This window comes from Rhinatrema bivittatum, chromosome 1 (genome assembly GCF_901001135.1).
Source record: "Rhinatrema bivittatum chromosome 1, aRhiBiv1.1, whole genome shotgun sequence".
Classification (NCBI taxonomy): domain Eukaryota; kingdom Metazoa; phylum Chordata; class Amphibia; order Gymnophiona; family Rhinatrematidae; genus Rhinatrema; species Rhinatrema bivittatum.
The window spans coordinates 273172157-273190872 of NC_042615.1; the positions used below are offsets into that span (position 1 = coordinate 273172157).

The 18716-nt window shown below is 48.5% G+C and overlaps 1 protein-coding gene across 1 annotated transcript in view; it reads left to right on the forward strand.

Moving 5' to 3' along the window:
* The window catches only part of LOC115087490 (disintegrin and metalloproteinase domain-containing protein 33-like), a 369144-nt gene that overhangs the window by 337064 nt on the left and 13364 nt on the right, over nucleotides 1–18716 (forward strand). The window contains 2 exon segments of the mRNA XM_029594743.1: nucleotides 1031–1169; nucleotides 8366–8465. Coding sequence (XP_029450603.1) covers nucleotides 1031–1169; nucleotides 8366–8465 — 239 coding nt within the window.

Here is an 18716-nt window from a genome sequence, read left to right on the forward strand (position 1 = left end):
TTTCAAAGATTCAACAGGATTTGCAATAAATAACAAAATGTCATCAGCAAAAAGACAAATTTTTTGTTCTTGATTTCCCAGGCATAAACCCTTTCAGGCTAATTTTAAAACGAGCACATGTGCACCCATACACGTGCATATCGGCTCGCGAGCAGAGGATACAATGGAATTTTAAATCATGCGCGAACTTGCAGGGGTACAATTTAAAATTCGCCTACGTGTGTAAGGATGCTCCTAATTTAAAGTAGTTACTCGAGCAAGCCTACTTCGCTTATCTTCCACGGGACTTTGCCAGCTTTAACGCGCATATGTAAGCGGATTTTAAAACATGCTTGTGCGAGGGACATTCCCAGTTTGCCCAGTCAATCTCAAGTTCATCCAGATTCCTCTGCTTCTTCATTCTGCATGCCCCCCTAGGTGATCCAGACCCCTCACCCTGTCATGCAAGCCCTAAAATGTGATTTCTGCAGACATGCTCCTTATCAGGAGCAGCAGTAAATATACGCTGCCACGCATATATGGATAACAAGCCGCCGTGCGCTGCGCTCTCTGGTTTTAAAATATAGAGCTATGCATGTAACTGCTGGCCCCGCCCTGGGACGCCCATGCCCCACCCATTTTCTGCCCCCTTATTCTTTGCTGTGCATGTGCATATACACACATAAATTACAGCTTTTAAAATCCTTGTTGCACACATGTGGCCCATGTACTCGCATATATGGGCATTTTTGCACAAGCAACGCTTTTAAAATTGACCCCTTTATAACGGGCTCTTTCCTCAGTTTTAAAATCTAGAGCTCAAAAGGGGGATACCCCTGTCTAGTTCCCCCCCCATCAGTTTAAAAGGAGAAGCAACTTGCCCATTAATAATTATCACGGTTATTGTATTTGATAAAGAAATAGTGTCTGGCACATACCTGCTTCGTCTGCATTATTCGGACCTCCTTAAATGTTTGGTTAAAGATTTCTCTTTGACCCCCCTCAGTGTACACTGTGGTTTTCACATTCTTCTCCCTGTATTTCTCTTCAGATAGTGAAGCTATTGTGATGGCGGTACTGGTAATTTTCCTGCTGATTTTGCCAGTGACTGCATTTGGAATCTATTATTGCTATCGAAAGGAGAATTCACTCCTGAACAAATGGTTGAAGAAGCACAAAGCAAGATGCAGGTGAGAAGATGAAATCACCTGACCCTTTTGGAGTGAGTGGTAGTTGCTAGTAGACTGCAGGGAAATTTAGTTAGGTTGGTTTGGAATATGAGACATTTCCTGCTCTTGTGGGTTAATAGGACTAGTTTTAGGGTTAGTATTTATTGTAAGGGATTTTACTTGCATGTTACTGTATGTGGACTTGTCTGATGGGCATTTTTATATTGCTGGGTGAAGCGGGGAGTGTAGTTTGGCTTTAATGCTGTTTATTGTATATTGAATTATTTGCTGGGGAACTTGATGGTATCGTTGGGAGAGAGTGATATTTTTAGTTATGCGGTATGGCCTATCACTCTTCTAGCAGGACCAGTGGAAGCCTACTGCAGCCTGAAAGACACGAGCCAGCGATGGGTTTCCATTTTGTTGTTCTGATGCAGGCAGAAGTCCAGCCCCCCCCCCTCTCCCCCACACACACCTAATGGCGTCATGCTGCGCCTGTGTCCTGAGCATGCACAGAAGTAGCAGACGAGGGCAAGTAGCAAAAGCAGCATGGTGGGAGGAGAAGGACTGCTGTCTTGTTTTGAGGCCTGTTGCTGTTGCTGTCACCCCCCAGAATGCTTCAGCACCTGCTCAGGCTGACATTTGCGTTCCAAAGTCTGGCCCAGCTGCAGATGAGACAGAATTTCTGTGCTTTGCTAAGAGCCAAGAATCTGAATGAAGGCAGCAGAGGTGCTGGGAAGAGGGCTGGAAAGATGAATTTTATACTACTAGGGCTAGGGGGAGAGAGAGAGAGAAAAAAAAATGCACCAGGGACTTGGGGGGTGGGTGGGTAGCACATGGCTGAAGTTTCATCTAGGGCATCTAATACCCTTGCACCAGCCCTGTCTCGTAGTGAGAGTAGGGAGTAGGGGTCAGTTGTTATCAGAGATATATTGTTATATTTTTATATTTAATGAATGTATTGCTCTGCTTTTTATGAATGATGTAATCTGCCTTGGGTTTACTTTGGGAGAAAAAAGATGGCATACAAAGAGAAACCTTGAAGGAAAGCAGGAAAAAGCTAAGTGCAAATATATATCCTGGATTTAAAAAAAAGATCATGTGATGACTCGGTGGCAGTTCTGTTCACAGCCATGCAGAGGGACTTGGTTTTTGATTTCCAGCTCAGATCTTTGGTCCCCAGGCTAGCTGGGGCTGGGGCTTGTGCAGAGGCAGCGCTCACAGCCCCTAAGGAGAGGGAGTCCCAGTCATGCAACAGTGACACCTCATGGCTGGAGTTAGGGCCCATGATTATAGGGTCTTAAATGGAGCCCTGGTGCATGGCCCCCAGCTGAAGACTCCCAGTAATGACCGGGCTAAAATATGTGGGAAGAGTGATATAAAATAGCAGTAAGAATGCCCAGGTAATTGCAAATGAAGTCTCATGGCACCAGAACCCAGCCCTCATTTCAATTTAGCTGGAAGTGAAAAAGAGCAAAAGGAAACTGCTGGGTCAAAAAAAGGATCCCACCTGCTTTAGTTATTTCCATTTCTATACCACGCTTTTCCCTAAAAGGGACCTGGACCTGCACAGTTCTTTTCATGTTCTGTTTGTTCTCCTAGGACAAGCAGGATGTCAGTCCTCACACGTGGGTGACATCATTGGATGGAGCCCAGCACGGAAAACTTATGTCAAGGTTTCTGGAACTTTGACTGTGCAAAGTGAGCATGCCCAGCATGTCCTGGTCCAAGTGGGCTACCTCTTTAGCCTCTTTTTTTCTGTGGAGCTTTTGCCTCGTGGTAGAGTGAGCTCATGGCTTTTCTTTAAGAAATTTGCCTCTGAAAACTTTTCCACCATTCTTTTCGGGCTTTCTCGCGATTTCATCAAACGCGGGTCCCTCTCAGTTCCCTTTAGTCTCCTCAGCCAGGGTATGTGGCGGTTCGGTAAGTTTATTTTTGCTTATGTGCCTGCTGGTGTCCGACCGCCTGCCGTCACCGTCCCTCGTTTTTCCCTTTCTTTTCAATTGTCATGGCCTCGTCTGGCTTCCGCGATGCCCCCAGTGTCCTGGGACCATGTCCATCATGGACCCCACAAGGTGTGTGTCCTCTGCTGGGAGGCATCGCATGACGTCCGGGGTTGCTGCATGTGTGCCCAGATGACCCCTAAGGGACGTCATGCTCGACTTGATAAGATGGAGAAACACTTCGGGTTGAGGAAGTCTGAGCCATCAACACTGGCATCAGTGGCATCTGTACCGATGGACCTTGGAGCCACACCTATGGACATCGAGCCATTGACATCTGTGGGGCTGTTGGTTCTGTCGATGCCATCAGCGGATAGGGGCACCGGGGACCGGCCCTATCAGTTTCTTCCAGGTCGAGGGTTCGTTATCGACCTCAGCACTGGGGAAAGACTGGGCCGAGCACCGAGGGAAGCTGAGGAAGCATCAGCACCGGTCACCTTCGATGCACAATGCCGGGCTCAGGAAGGCAACAGCAAATGCCGTGATGCCCCTGAAGCGAGCCCACAGCGAGGAGAACCCATCCTCCATCGATGCCAGGGGTCCACAAAGGTCTCCACCATTCCTGGTGCCAGTTGCCAATCCACCTCAGGAATCCAAGGAAGATTTGGCCACCCCTCCTGCCTCCCAGTCAGTTTTGGCATCAGGACCAGGTGGCGGTGGAGCAGGAGCTGAAGGGCATCAAACCAGTGACACCGACGGTGCCAGTGCCGGCACTCGCCCTGCTGAAACCGCTGTTGGAACAGCTCAACGTGCTTATCGGTGTGTTACTGAACCAGTTTGCGTCCGTTCCCTGGAGGCCATCGATGCTTCCCCTGATACGGTGCTTGTTGCAAGTTCCTCTGAGGAGGAAGCTCCATCGAGGCCGGCGGGGACACCAAGGTCTGCAGCCTCCTGTCCAGCTTTGCCAGAGCTCGCACTGGTACCACCGATGCCTGTGCCTCTGGATGAAGGCTGAGCACCTATGCCCAATCCCCTGTGGATTACAGTGAGGATGAGACCCCATATGACCCCTGGGGGGATGACACTGCAGAGTCCTCCAACGAGGACTCGGACGGTCTCCCTTCAGAACCATCTCCTCCAGATGAGCGAAGGAGGTTCCCTCTGGAGGACTTGACCTTCACAGGTTTTGTCCAGGCAATAGTTAAGGCCATCCCTTTTCAGTTAATGATTGAGGAGAATGCCAGGCACAAGGTGCTGAAAATCCTTCAGTTCATGGAGGCTCCTAAAGAGATTGTGGAGGAGTTGCTGCTGAGGATCTGGGAACACCCCCTCATGGTACCTCCCGTCAACAGGAGGAAGGCTGATGTCTAACAGGCTACTGGATTTGAGAAGCATTAGCTGTCACTCCAATTGGTAGTGGTCGAATGCACTCTCAAGAAAGCCAAGCACTCTCAGATACATGTCTCGGCACCCCTTGCAAGGACATAGAGCGATGGTCGCTCTTGGAAGAAAAGTGTTTCAAGGAGCCATGCTCATTGCCCACATTGCCTCTTACCAGCTCTACATGAGCCAATTCTCATGCAACCTCTGGAAGCAGGTGCAACAGATGGCCGAGCGGCTGCCTCAACAGCAGCAAGACCCTGTCTTATCGCTGGTGTGTCAGGGCCTGGAGTGTGGAAACACAAAGTTCATTCAACCTATGATGTTTTCAAGATGGTGTTTAGAGTCTCTGCAGCAGGAATCGGCACCCTCAGGATGGCATGGCTGCGGGCCTCGGATCTCCGACCGAAGATACAGGGAAGACTTGCTGACTTGCCATGGAGAGAATTTCTTCGGAGATAGGGTGAGGGACGCGGTGGCCCAGTTACAGGATCACCATGAGACTCTCCAGCAGCTCTCCGTCAGCACTTCAGACCTGCCCTCCTCAGCCAGGAGGTCTGCAAGGCAGAGTCAGAGGAAATCTTTCACTGCCAGAGGAAGTACTATCCTCCTGTCCCTTGCACCTATTCGCAGCAGGTGTGCTTCCATGGCCATCTCAGGCAACAGAGAGCTCCCAAGGCCCAGCTGGCTCCCAGCTAAATCTTGGGACGGGATTTCGATTGGATTGTAGGGAGCATGAGCCAGCCACCTGTACCTGAGATGCTAGACCCCCCAGTCAGGGGCAGGCTATGGTTCTTTGCGGATCGGTGGCCCAGTATAACCTCATACCAGTGGGTTCTGTCCATCATCTGTCAAAGGTACCAATTAAACCTATTGGGTGTCCCGCTAAATTGTACTCCGTGCCCATTTTGGGGGCCAATAGCGCATCAGGAGGTACTATTATGGGGGCTCTCCGACCTCTTAACAGCCAGAGGAGTCGAGCCTGTCCCTCCAAGGCAAAGAGGGCAGAGATTCTACTCCTGGTACTTCCTGATTCCAAAGAGAACAGGGGGACTCTGTCCCATCCTAGACCTGAGAGCCTTGAACAAGTTTCTCAAAAAAGAAAAATTCAAGATGGTTTCCTAGGCACCCTGATTCCCCTCCTGCAAAAGGACTGGCTATGCTCCCTCGATTTAAAGGATGCATACACTCACATCGAGATCTTCCCAGGTCACAGGAAGTATCTCATATTTGTGGTAGGAAAACTGCACTTCCAGTACAGAGTTTTGCTGTTCAGGCTAGTGTCAGCCCCACGCTTCTTTACAAAATGTCTGGCTGTGGTGGGGGTGCACGTCCGCAGACTGAGAGGGCATGTTTTCCCTTACTTGGATGATTGACTGGTCAAGAGCACCTCTTAGGCAGGGGCTTGACCATCCAGATATTGGAGTCATTACAGTTCGTAATCAACTACCCAAAATCCCATCTTAGCCCGTCACCTCGTTTGGACTTCATAGGAGCTCTGCTAGACACAGCTCAGGCAAAAACCTTCCTGCCACAATCTAGGGTGGTCACTTTGACGTCCATAGCGGCAGTGATTCAATAGAGCCAGCAGGTTTCAACTTGGCACATGTTGAAGCTGTTGGGCCACATGGCCGTAACCATCCATGTTATTCCCTTGGCATGCTTACACATGCTCAGAGCCCAATGGACCCTGAGGTCACAGTGGCGCCAAGCCACAAAGAGCCTTTGGGCTTGCATCCGAGTCACTCTGTCTCTCTGGGATTCTTTTTCCTGGTGATGGGTTCTCTGAAATTTGGATCGGGGAATATCTTTCTAAAATCCCTCTACCAAAATTGTCCTAAACATAGAAGAATCCACCTTCGGGTAGGGAGCTCATGTAGAGGGGCTCGGCACATGGACTGCCAAGGAAGCATGGTGTCAGATCAACTTTCTGGAGCTCCGGGCTAACAGGTACACACTATGGGCTTTCAGAGATCGACTGTCCAACAAAATTGTTCTGATACAAACAGACAACCAAGATGCAATGTGATATGTCAACAAGGAGGGATGCACAGGATCCTGCCGCCTGTTTTAGGAAGCTGTCCAGATCTGATCCTGGGGCCTGTCCCACAGGATGGTACTCAAGGCTATGTATCTGGCTGGAATGGAGAATATGATAGCGGACAGACTGAGTCATGCCTTCAGACCCCATGAGTGGTCTCTGGACCAGGGGGTAGCGAACCAGATCTTCCGCCTTTCGGGAAACCCAGACATGGACTTGTTCACGTCCCCCTGCAACAGAAAGGTGACTCAGTTCTGCTCCTTGTACAGGTCAGACAGCAAATCAGCCTCAGACTCCTTTGTCTGACATTAGGGCAGGGATCTTCTGTACGCGTATCCTCCAATTCCTCTAGTCATAAAGACTCTCTTGAAACTTTGCGAGGTCCGAGGCACTATGATCCTCATAGCCCCTCATTGGCTGAGACAGATCTGGTTTCCACTCCTTCGGGAGTTGTCCATCCAGAGAACGATCAGTCTGGGGACTTCCCCAGATCTCATCATGGAAGATCAGGGCAGGCTGTGGCATCCCAACATCCAGACATTGTCTCTCACAGCTTGGATGTTGAGCAGTTAATTCTGCAGTTGCTCAATCTTTCTGAGGATGTGTCATGGGTCTTGGTGACTTCCAGAAAGCTTTCCACTAGAAAGTCCTATGGTCTGAAGTGATGGAGGTTTTCTGTGTGGTGTAAGCAGAAGGCCCTAGAGCCATCCTTCTGCCTCACACAAAAATTGCTTGGCTACCTCCAGAAGCTGGCTTGAAGACCAACTCCGATTAGAGCTCATCTAAGTGCAATTGGCGCATACCACCGAGGTCTAGATGGTGCGCCTATCTCTGTAGAGCCGATAGTTTTACGCTTCATGTGGGGCCTGCTTCAATTTGAAGCCTCCCGCTGTGTCTTTGGACCTCAACGTGGTGCTAACTCAGCTGATGAAAGCTCCTTTTGAGCCACTGCGCTCCTGTTATGCCCAGGCAGGACTGCATCTTGGGGGTCATGTCAGGGCTCATGCAGTCAGAGCCATGGCAATGTTGGTGGCCCACTGCAAGGCTGAGACGTGGAGTTCTCTCCACACATTCACATCTCACTACTGTATAGATAGGGATGGCTGACGTGACAAGAGGTTCGGCCAGTCTGCATTTGGAATCTCTTTGAGGTGTAGGACCCAAATCTCCCTGCCTAGGGCCCATTGTTTGAGTTCAGGCTCTCTCCACCTCTGTTACCAACAGCACTGTGGTTGTTGTGCCCGTTGGCACCTGGTTGGTATCTGTTGGTCCCTGTTTGTGTTGGGGAGCAGCCTGTAGCTAGGGATTCACCCATGTGTGAGGACTACCATCCTGCTTGTCCTAGAAGAAAGCAGAGTTGCTTACCTGTAACAGGTGTTCTCCTAGGACAGAGGACATTAGTCCTCACGAAACTCATCCGCCAACCCATGGAGTTGGGTTTCTCCTAATTTTTGTTATAATTTTTATCGTAATTCTATGTTACGACACTGAAGAGGGCCCCTGTTTGGATGCATGAAATAGGGCATACTGGGCATACTCAGTATGCACAGTGAAAGTTCCAGAAATTTTGACATAAGTTTTCCATGCCGGGCTTCATCCGATGATGTTACCCATGTGTGAGGACTAATATTCTGCTGTCCCATTATGAGAACACCTGTTGCAGGTAAGCAACTCTGCTTTATCTATGCTTTAAAATGTGCTTGAAAAAAAACCTGAAATGCTTCTCCTGCAGATAAGCTGCAGTGCAGCTGTGAGTTTTTCATTTGTCTATTCAAGATATTTAACAGAAAGAAAACAAGAGAGCTGTGTGGCTTTGCCCGCTGACAGTTATGTGTTTTTTCCCTTTTTGACAGGAATGGAACCAAGAGCCACAAAGCAAATGGTGGCCTGGCAAATGCAGGCTTCATCCTCCAGAACGTGTCCTCCTCCGGTAAAGCTGCCAAGCCTAACAAAGTAAGACCCCAAATTCCTGTCAGGAGGAGGCAGCTTCATTCCTAGCAGAAAGCATGCTCCTGGTGGGGCCTGGAACCTAAATGGACAGTGATCATTGTCACGGCAGTTGCTGCTTAATTTCCGTTTTGCTGCCTAGACTGCTAGCTTCTTCCTTCCCACCTCCTGTCCTGTCTGCTGGCTTGCTCTCTGTTACTCTGAAGATCCTGCGGCCTCTGGTGCCACATGACTCCCTTCACCTGACCTAGAAATTTTGGGGATTCATCTTATTTATAACTATTTTCATTGTATAATTTTGCATTTATTTTCTGTGGCATAGATTAATATAGAACACCACAGTTGACAGTGCTCCTGCAAATACAGTTACCTTCTGATAAGCTTACCCCTCTACAGATGTTTCCAATCTTTGCAGTTCAAAATCTAGTAATAACTACAGACTTAAGTAAATATAAAGTCACCAAAGCAAGGCTAATGGTTCTACACAGTTTAGGAAAATTACTTATTAGTAGTAACAGCAACAATGCAGTATCTGAAACACCCATCTTACTGGGTTTAAAAAAGGTTTAGACAAGTTCCTGGAAGAAAAGTCCATAAACCATTATTAAGGTGTTCTTGGGGAAATCCACTGCTTATCCTTGGGTTAAATAACATAGTATCTGTCGATGTTTGGGATCTTGCCAGGTCCTTGTGACCTGGATTGGTCACTGTTGGAAAAGGACACTGGGCTTGATGGACCTTTAGTCTGACCGAGTATGGCAAAACGTATGTTCTTATCAGCCTATCAAAGTAAGGGCCACTAATAGTAGACCTAGGCCTACAATTAGGTATAAAAGACGTCATTCTAGACTGCTTCAAACAAATTCTGTGAACTTGGTTGGATACAAATTCATCTACCCTTTTGTTGTAGTCAGTTTTCTGACCTACTTCCCATTTGGTTTCTTTATTAGACAAGTCCTTTAAATGATCTTATATAGTTTTTTATAAGCTTAAGTTTAGAAAAGCTGTTTTCTGCCAAAGCAACTGACACAGACATTGTCAACAATATTTGAAATCCAATTGAAACATTGGGGTAGATTTCACATAAACTGTTAGACTCAATAAATTGCAAGGTTTTAGCTGCATTTTTAACATAGTCTGATAGAAGTAAGCAAATGCTTCAAAGTTCTTCAGCTATTTCAGTTCCATCCACATCAAGTTCTCCAGATTTTGAATCAATGAGGGCAACTTGTAAGTCACTTGTCTGGTTTTTGTAATGCCACATCAACTAGGTGATAAAATAATTTAATTTTGTACCTTTCCTTTTCTTCAGTTATTGGTTCATCAGAACCTTCGTAATGAACTGGTGCTTTTGTTGTTGGTAATCGAACCGGTACTTCTAGCCGGAAGCAACGCAGGAATTTTTAACTCTGTCGTTACTTAATTTGATGGCTTCATCAAAGCCCGTCTCATGATAACACTTTTAGCCAAGCAAGTCTTCTGGTCCCAATTGCTAATGATCTTATAATGTTTCAAAAATATAAAAAGACCTAATGAAATGCTTGGCATATTCTTCCACATCATTGAGATGAGGTGTGATTCTGATTGAAAACTAGATGAGGTGTCTTTAATCTTCTGAATGATATTGTAAATATATTGTATTATTTGGCATTGATGAGCTTAAATTCCACTTTGTAACATTGCTGACTAAGAGATCTTCATTCCTGTGTTATCTAAGAATTTAGCCAGGTGGAGCACTGGAGTGCATTCTGGACTGTTTGCTTTCTTTAAGGCCTATTCTGCTGCTATGGATTCATGGGAAAGCTGAACATTTTTATGGCCTGCGCAGGATTGCACTTTATATTTCAGATCTAGCTTCCTAGATATTGGAAGTGTAGAGAGAGGGGTCTACCACATCTTAAACTGAACTTCTTGAAGTCTTATGGACTGGCACAGAAATAACTTGCATAGGTGCTTAGTTATATTTGAGAACATCAGGCAAGGAAGGTGTGGAAATCATGAGAAGCAAAGCTTGAGGAATGGTCTAGGGCAGGGGTCAGGAACCTTTTTGGCTGAGAGAGCCATAAACGCCACATATTTTAAAATGTAATTCCATGAGAGCCATACAATATGTTTAAAACTAAATACAAGTAAATGTGTGCATTTTATGTAAGATCACACTTTTAAAGTACAATAAGTCTCTGAAAATATTACACCAGGCCTTAAGACACCAATACATCTCCTATTAGGAAAACGGACCAAGTCAGGCTGCTATAGAGTCCTACACAGAAACTACACGCCAGCAGAAAACCTCACCTGAATCACGTGCTGTCCCTCACCTAACATAGAATAAAGAGACCAAAACGCATAACAAGAAGCATGCAGACAAAAACTGAATTGGAAACTGCAACAAGCCAGAGTCTCTGTATGCAGTGTAACAAAGGAAAAAAGAAACATCACACATCCTTATAAAACAAATCAAGAAATATAAAATCATCAGCAGTAAAACTGTACTAACAAAAAGAACATATTTCGAAACAGCTGATGAGTGGAATATCCAATAATTAAAAACTCATATAAAACATTTCCAGATACCAACAAAATATTTCAAAATAGCAGACACAAAGATCCAGTAATGAAAAATAATAAGGATACAAAAATTTTTTTGCTCTGCATACCTGGGAACGTTTGATATCCAGGTGTCCTGAGATTGTTCTGAATTAGCAGGAGGTGGGGTGGTTTGCTTGGAACTTTCTCCTCTCTGTCACATACCAGCGCTCTCTCTCACACTGGCTCTCAATGACACACCTATACACACATGCTCTCAGTCACTCACATATACAAATGTTTTTTCTCTCTCACTTATATAGGCTCTTAATTACACATTTACACACATGCTGTCTATCTTTTCACGCTTACACACACACAGGCTTTCAATCACATAAATACATGCTGTCTTTTTCTCTCACACACAGACTCTCATTCACATGCTTACAAACATGTCCTCTCTTTCTCTCATTACACACAGGCTCTCAATCACATACTCACATGCTCCCTCACCTAAATCAGCTCTCAATCACACACAGACACACATGGTCTCTCTCTCTCATTTAAACACAGGCTCTCAATCACATACTCACATGCTCCATCACCTAAACCAGCTGTCAATCAGACACAGACACACATGATCTCTCTCTTACTTATACACACAGGCTCTTAATCATACATACACATGATCTCTCTCACACACAAAGGATCTCAATCATACACACATACTCTTTCAAACAAACAGGTTTTCAATTACAAATTTACACATACAGGTTCCCAATGGTAAACTTACATTCATGCTCTCTCTCTCACAGGCAGGATCTCAATCACAGACATACTCTCTTTCACATATACAGGCTCTCAATCATTCACATACATGCAATCTCTCACTCACACACACAGGATCTCAAACACACATGCTTGCTCGCTCATTCACTCTCTCTCTCCCCCCCCCCCCCCCGGGAACTCGCGGCAGCAGCAGCCACCTCCCAACGCTAACCTGTTTCATTTTCAGCCCTCGCGGAGGCGAAGGCGGAGTCCCATCGGCCGCGGTTGAAGATTTTCATTTTCCTCCGAGCTGCGCTGCAGTCTTCTTCCCGCGCAGGCACCCGATGCTCTCCACTTCCTCTTCCGGGCCGCGGGAAGAAGAGAGCACGCCGGTGCTCTCTTCTTCCCGCGGCCCGGAAGAGGAAGTGGAGAGCATCGGGTGCCTGCGCGGGAAGACCCGCGCAGGCACCCGGCGCTGGCACCCGGCGCTGACACCCGATGACTCCCGCGCAGGCACCCGGATGACTCCAGTCGGCGTGCTCTCTTCTCCTCCCCCCCGCGGCCCGGAAGAGGAAGTGGTGAGCATCGGGTGCCTGCGCGGAAGAAGAGACCACGCTAGTGTGGTCTCTTCTTCCCGCGCAGGCACCCGATGCTCTCCACTTCCTCTTCCGGGCCGCGGGGGGGGGGGGGGGAGGAGAAGAGAGCACGCCGGTGCCGCTGACTCCAGCTGTCCTGCTTAAAATGCTGTCAGCCCGGGCGGAACGCCCGGGCTGACAGCATTTTAAGCCCGGGCGACGGAGGACCGGGGAGCAGCTGGGTCAGCGGGGAACCGCGAAGTATGGCGACACGTGTCTGCGAGCCAGATGCAGCCCTCAAAAGAGCCATATCTGGCTCGCGAGCCATGGGTTCCCGACCCCTGGTCTAGGGTCTTGCAGCTAAGATTTAATACTAAAACAATGCAGAATTATGCATTTAGGCTACAAAAAACACAAAAGAGGGGTACAATATGGAGGTGAAATCCTTCTAAGCATGAAAAAAGAGTGGGATCTAGGGGTGATCTTAAGGTGGCCAAACAGTTGGATATGGTAACAGCAAAAAAACGAAAGAAGGGAGAGAAATGGTCAGCAGAAAAAGGTACATAGGGAGAGGAATGGTCAGCAGAAAAAGGAAGTGATATTGCATCTATATAAGTCCCTGGTGAGTGTTTTCTAAAATGGTCAGTGATCTTTTGTTCTAACGTATATGGGGACAGACTTAATCTAAACATGTATACACTAGAGGCGGGATAAAGGAGACATTTGAATGTCTCCAAGGTTTCCTTGCAGAGGAGGTAGGCCTCTTTCAAAGGAAAGGAAACTCTAGAATGAGGGGTTATGGAATGAGGGTAGTCTCAGGAGTAATCTAAGGAAATATTTATTTACAGAAAGGATAGTGGATGAATGGAAAAGCCTCCCCATAGAGGTGATAGAGACAAGGAGAGTATCTGAATTCAAGAAGTCATGTGATAAACACAGGAATCCCTGAGTGATTGGTAGGGATTGGAAAGTCGAATAGGTAGTTTGGATGAGCAGACTACATAGGCCATAATGATCTTTTTCTGTCATCATGTTTCTGTGTTGCTCTCTCTTCTCTTGACTTTATCTCATCCTCCAATTTAAAGTGAATGGACTCCTTTCTACAGGAAGGCTAGATAGGTCATGTCTTCTGGTGGAATGGTGTTCCTAGCTAGTTCAGGTGAGAAGACTGAAGGTAGACTTAATCACCCCTCAAAAGAATGGTAGGTGTAGGAATCAAAAGAAGAGTGAGAAATGCCTTCAGTGTCATAGAGCAAAATTGGAGGGTCCATTGAGTAAGGTCTATCACATGAAGAGATGAGGGTTTGTTGCCAGAGGATGTGGTTTGTTGGAAACAGGAAGCTGGGCTTGATGGACCCTTGATCTGACCCAGTATGGCAATTTATTATTATGTTTCTTGATGAACTTGTTGATTTTTCTGAAATGAAAAATAGGAGAGTGGAATCTAACTGGGCAGAGAATTTCTCTAAGAAAGGCCTCCAAAAAAGAAGAAGGTATTGGAGTAGTTGGAATATTCTTCATGCACTTATGGACAAACTCCAACAACAACTTTTGCATGAAAGGAGGCTGTAGAGGATTTCCCACCAAAGAGGAGTGCTTTCTCTACAAAAGATCTTGAAATTGTGTTTCTCCTAGGACAAGCAGGATTGTAGTCCTCATACATGGGTGACATATTCAGATGGAGCCCGGCATGGAAAACTTATGTCAAATTTTTTTGAAACTTTGACTGGTACACTGAGCATGCCCAACATGCCACTATCCACACGTCCATGCAGGATCCCCCTTCGCTGTCTTCTTTTTCTCAGAGCCATCATCTCGCAGTTGTGAGTTCTGCTTTCTTCACAGTATTTTTCTTCAAAATCTTGGTCAGTTCCGACTTTGCCTGAGCCAGGGTTCCCCTTTTCTCTGTCTGGTAGTTAGTAGGCGCCGCGGTAAGCTTTATTTCCCTTCTTTGCAGTTGATTCCCGGTGTGTCTCGCTTTCGGTATCCTCTGGGTATCGACCGCTCAACAGGTACTTTTTGCTATGGCATCATCAGGTTTTTGCCGGTGCCCCCAGTGTCCACGGCCCATGTCCATCATGGACCCGCATGAGGTTTGTATCCTCTGCCTGGGGGCATCGCATGACATATGGGGGTGTCGTTTTTGAGACCAGATGACCACCAAAGGCCATTGCACCCAGTTGGACAAGATGAAAAAACTCTTCAGTTCCAAAAAATCTGAACCTTCGATTCCGGCGTCGGGGGCGTTGACTCCGAGAGGCCATGGGGATCCGATGGACACCAAGCCCTCGCTGTCCACTCCCCCTTCCTGGCCCCCTCTGGAGAGAGGGGCTGGAGATCGGCCATCATCGATGTCTTCACGCTCCAGGATGTCAGATCATCACCATCCTCCTCAGCACTGGGAAAAGACCGAGCAGAGCAATGGGGGAAGTCACAGAAGCATTGTCAACGGTCGCCATCTTCACATGGCACCGGGCTCGGGCCAGCACTGGCATCAGCTGTGATGCCCCTAAAGCAACCCTGCGGAGTGGAAGCATCAACCTTCATCGAACCCGGGAATCCCAGGTGTTCCACGCCGATGCCGGTGCCGGGCACCGACTCCCTCAGGGCTCTGAGGGAGATCTGGTGACACCTCCCCCTCCTCTGTCCATTCTGTCCTCGGTGGACTTCCAAGAGGAGTTGGATCTTAGGGTGCAATTGGTGATCCGAGCCCTTCAGGGCATCGAGCTGCTGGCCTCGCTGGTGCTTCCATCAGCGCCGGAGCCTGCTTCCTCGATGCTAGCACTGCTGCTGGAATGCCTTGATATCCTTCATGGTGTCCTCCTCACACAGCCACTGCCGGTACATAGGGGTCCATCGATGCCCCCATGGCTACCATTGCCTCCTCCATCCGGGGTGATTTCCATTGTGGGTTCCTCCGAGGAGGGCCCAGCGCAGCCCACAGCACCGCCGAGGCCCTTGGTTCCATGACTGGCATTCCACAGTCTGTTTTGGGTCCTTCACAGTCCTCGGTGCCTGCGGTGCCATTGGTGCCCAAACCAAAGGGACTTGGCAGGGGTCATCCACTGGTGTCTCCAGGTGATTTCAGTGAAGAAGATGCCCCGTATGACCCATGAGGGAATGATTCCTCCGGGTTCTGTGACTCCGGGCATCTTCCCTCAGACCAGTCTCCTCCAGAGGAGCGGCGCTTGTCCCTGGCTGAGGACTTAACTTTTGTGGGATTTGTCCGGACCATGGCAGAAACCATTCCGTTCCAACTTCTGATGGAAGAGGATGTCAGGCATAAGATTCTGGAGGTTCTCCAGTTTGTTGATGCTCCTAAGGAAGTGGTAACTTTTCCCATACATGACATCTTCAAGGAACTACTCCTTAGAATTTGGGAACATCCCATCTCCATGCCTCCGGTAAACAGGAAGGCGGATGCGGTCTATCTGGTGCAACAGACCTTGGGGTTTGAGAGACATCAACTCCCACATCAGTCTGTTGTGGTAGAGTCTGCGCTCAAGAAAGCCAAGCGTTTCCATACCCATGCCTCTGCCCCTCTGGGCTGAGAACACAGAGCGCAGGATGCGCTAGGGAGGAAGGTATTCAAGGGCGCCATGCTGATTTCCTGTATTGTTTCCTACCCGTTATATATGACGCAGTATTCTTGGAACCTCTGGAAACAAGTCCAGGAGTTATCTGAGTTTCTGCCCCAGCAGCAACAGGACGCATTTTTGGCTCTTGTCCAGCGAGGTTTGGAATGTGGCAAGCATGAGATGCGCTCCACTTACAATGTATTCGAAATGTCTGCTAGAATGGCAGCAGTGGGCATTGGTGCCCACAGAATGGTCTGGCTCCGAGCCTCAGATCTCTGGCCGGAGGTCCGGGAGAAGCTCGCGGACCTCCCATGTACTGGTGAGAACCTTTCTGGTGGCAAAGTCAGAGATGCTGTGGCTCAGTTGAAGGATCACAATGAGACCCTCTAGCATCTGTTGGCCAGTACATCAGACCCTTCATCCTCTGCCAGGAAATCCTCGGGACAAGGCTTGTGGATGTCCTTTTACTACCAGCGGAAATATTATCCTCTGGCCTCCCGTGCCTGTGCTCAACGAGTGAGTACTAGGGGCCACTCTAAACCGCAGCAGACTCCCAGCCTCAGCCAGCACCCCAGCTGAGCCCCTCTATGGGGTTTTGACTAGCTGCAGAGGTGCATAAGCCAATTGACCGTACCCTTGACACCGAGTCCTCTAGTCGGAGGCTGGCTGCGGTTCTTTGTGGACCACTGGCCCGGTGTCACTTTGGACCGGTGGATCCTCTCCCTCGTTCATCAAGGGTATCGAATCAACTTTCTAGGTGTTCCCATGGACACTCCCCCATGCCCCTCTTGGGATCAGTCCTCGCATCAGGAAATCCTCTTGACAGAGCTTTCCGCCCTAATAAGGGCCGGAGCAGTTGAACCCATCCCGTTGCGGCAGGAAGGGTGGGGGTTCTATTCTTGCTATTTCCTGATTCCAAAGAGAACAGGGGGACTGTGTTCTATTCTGGACCTGAGAGTTTTAAACCGGTTTCTGATAAGAGAAAAGTTCAAAATGGTCTCTTTGTGTACCCTGATTCCCCTCCTGCAAGGAGGGGACTTGCTTTGCTCTCTTGATCTCAAGGACGCATATGCCCACATCGAAATCTTCCCCAGCCACAGGAAGTATCTTCAGATTGTCATGGGCAAGAGCATTTTCAATATAGGGTGTTGCTGTTCAACCTAGCCTTGGCCCCCCATGTCTTCACCAAGTGCCCAGCAGTGGTGGGAGCGTACCTCCGCCGTCTAAGGGTGCAGGTGTTCCCCTATTTGGACAACTGGCTGGTCAACAGCGACTTCCAGGTAGGGGCGCTTCAGTCTCTGCACTTGACCGGGTGTTGGAGTCCCTTGGGTTAGTCATCAACTACCCAAGTCCTATCTGACCTTCATCAGCACCTAGCTGGGCACGGCTCAGGCCAAAGCCTATGTGCCAAGTGATCAGACGCTCATTTTGGCATTCCTTGTGGGTCTGGTTCGCCGAAGCCAGCAGATTTCTGCACACCTCATGCTGCGCCTTCTGGGTCACATGGCGGTCACTGTTCATGTTATACCTTTGGCTCATTTGCATATGCGCAGGGCTCATTGGACCCTGTGGTCCCAGTGATGGCAAGCCACCTAGGACCTCCACATGCGCATCCATGTTACTCTGCCGCTCCAGGCCTCGTTGTCTTGGTGGGAGACCCTGCCCAATTTGGAACAGGGGTTCCTTTCCAGTCTCCCCCTTCCCAGATTGTACTCACCACAAATGCACCGACCCTGGGGCGGGGCACCCTTATGGAAGGCCTCCGCACACAGGGCCTGTGGTCTGCTCAGGAAACTCAGTGCCAGATCAACTTCCTGGAGCTTCAAGCAATTCGTTATGTGCTTTGGGCATTCCGGGATACTTGTCCAACAAGGCGATCTTGATACAGACTGACAACCAGGTGGCAATGTGGTACATCAACAAACAGGGAGGTACAGGATTATTCCTCCTGTGTCAGGAAGAGTTTCAAATTTGGTTATGGGCTCAGTCTCAGGGCATGCTGCTCCGAGCCATGTGCCTTGCAGGGACGGAGAATGTGGTGGTGGACCGACTGAGTTGGGCCTTCCAGCCCCCCGAGTTGTCTCCGAATCTAGTGGCAGACCAGATCTTCTGCCTCTGGGGAACCCCAGATGTGGATCTCTTCGCCTCCCCCTGCAAAAGCAAGGTGAAACAATTCTGCTTCCTGTACAGGGGGACAGCAAACCAGCCATATATGCCTTTGCCCACCATTGGGGCAGGGTCCTCCTGTACATGTATCCTCCACTTCCTCTGGTGATGAAAACTCTCCTGAAGCTCCAGCAGGACAAGGGAACCATGATCCTTATAGCCCCTCATGGGCCAAGGCAGATTTGGTTCCCGCTCCTACAGGATCTCTCTATCAGGGACCCGATCAGTCTGAGGAGTTCCCCAGACTTTGTCACGCAGGATCAGGGTAAGCTGCGCCATCCCAACCTCAGGGTGTTGTCCCTAACAGCCTGGATGTTGAGAGGCTGATCTTGCAGTCCCTTGACCTGTTGGAAGATGTTTATCTGGTCCTGATAGCCTCCAGGAAGCCTTCCACCAGGAAGTCTTATGGCCTGAAGTGGAAGAGATTTGCCATCTGGTGTGAGAGTCACAGGTTGGATCCGTTCTTCTGCTCAACACCGAAACTGCTTGACTATCTGCTGCACTTGTCGGATTCTGGCTTAAAAACCAAATCTGTCAGGGTACACCTGAGTTCCATTGGTGCCTACCATCAAGGGGTGGATGGTTCATGCAACTCATAGTGGAGCCCTTTATACGGGGTCTTCTTCAGTTAAAGCCTCCTCTGT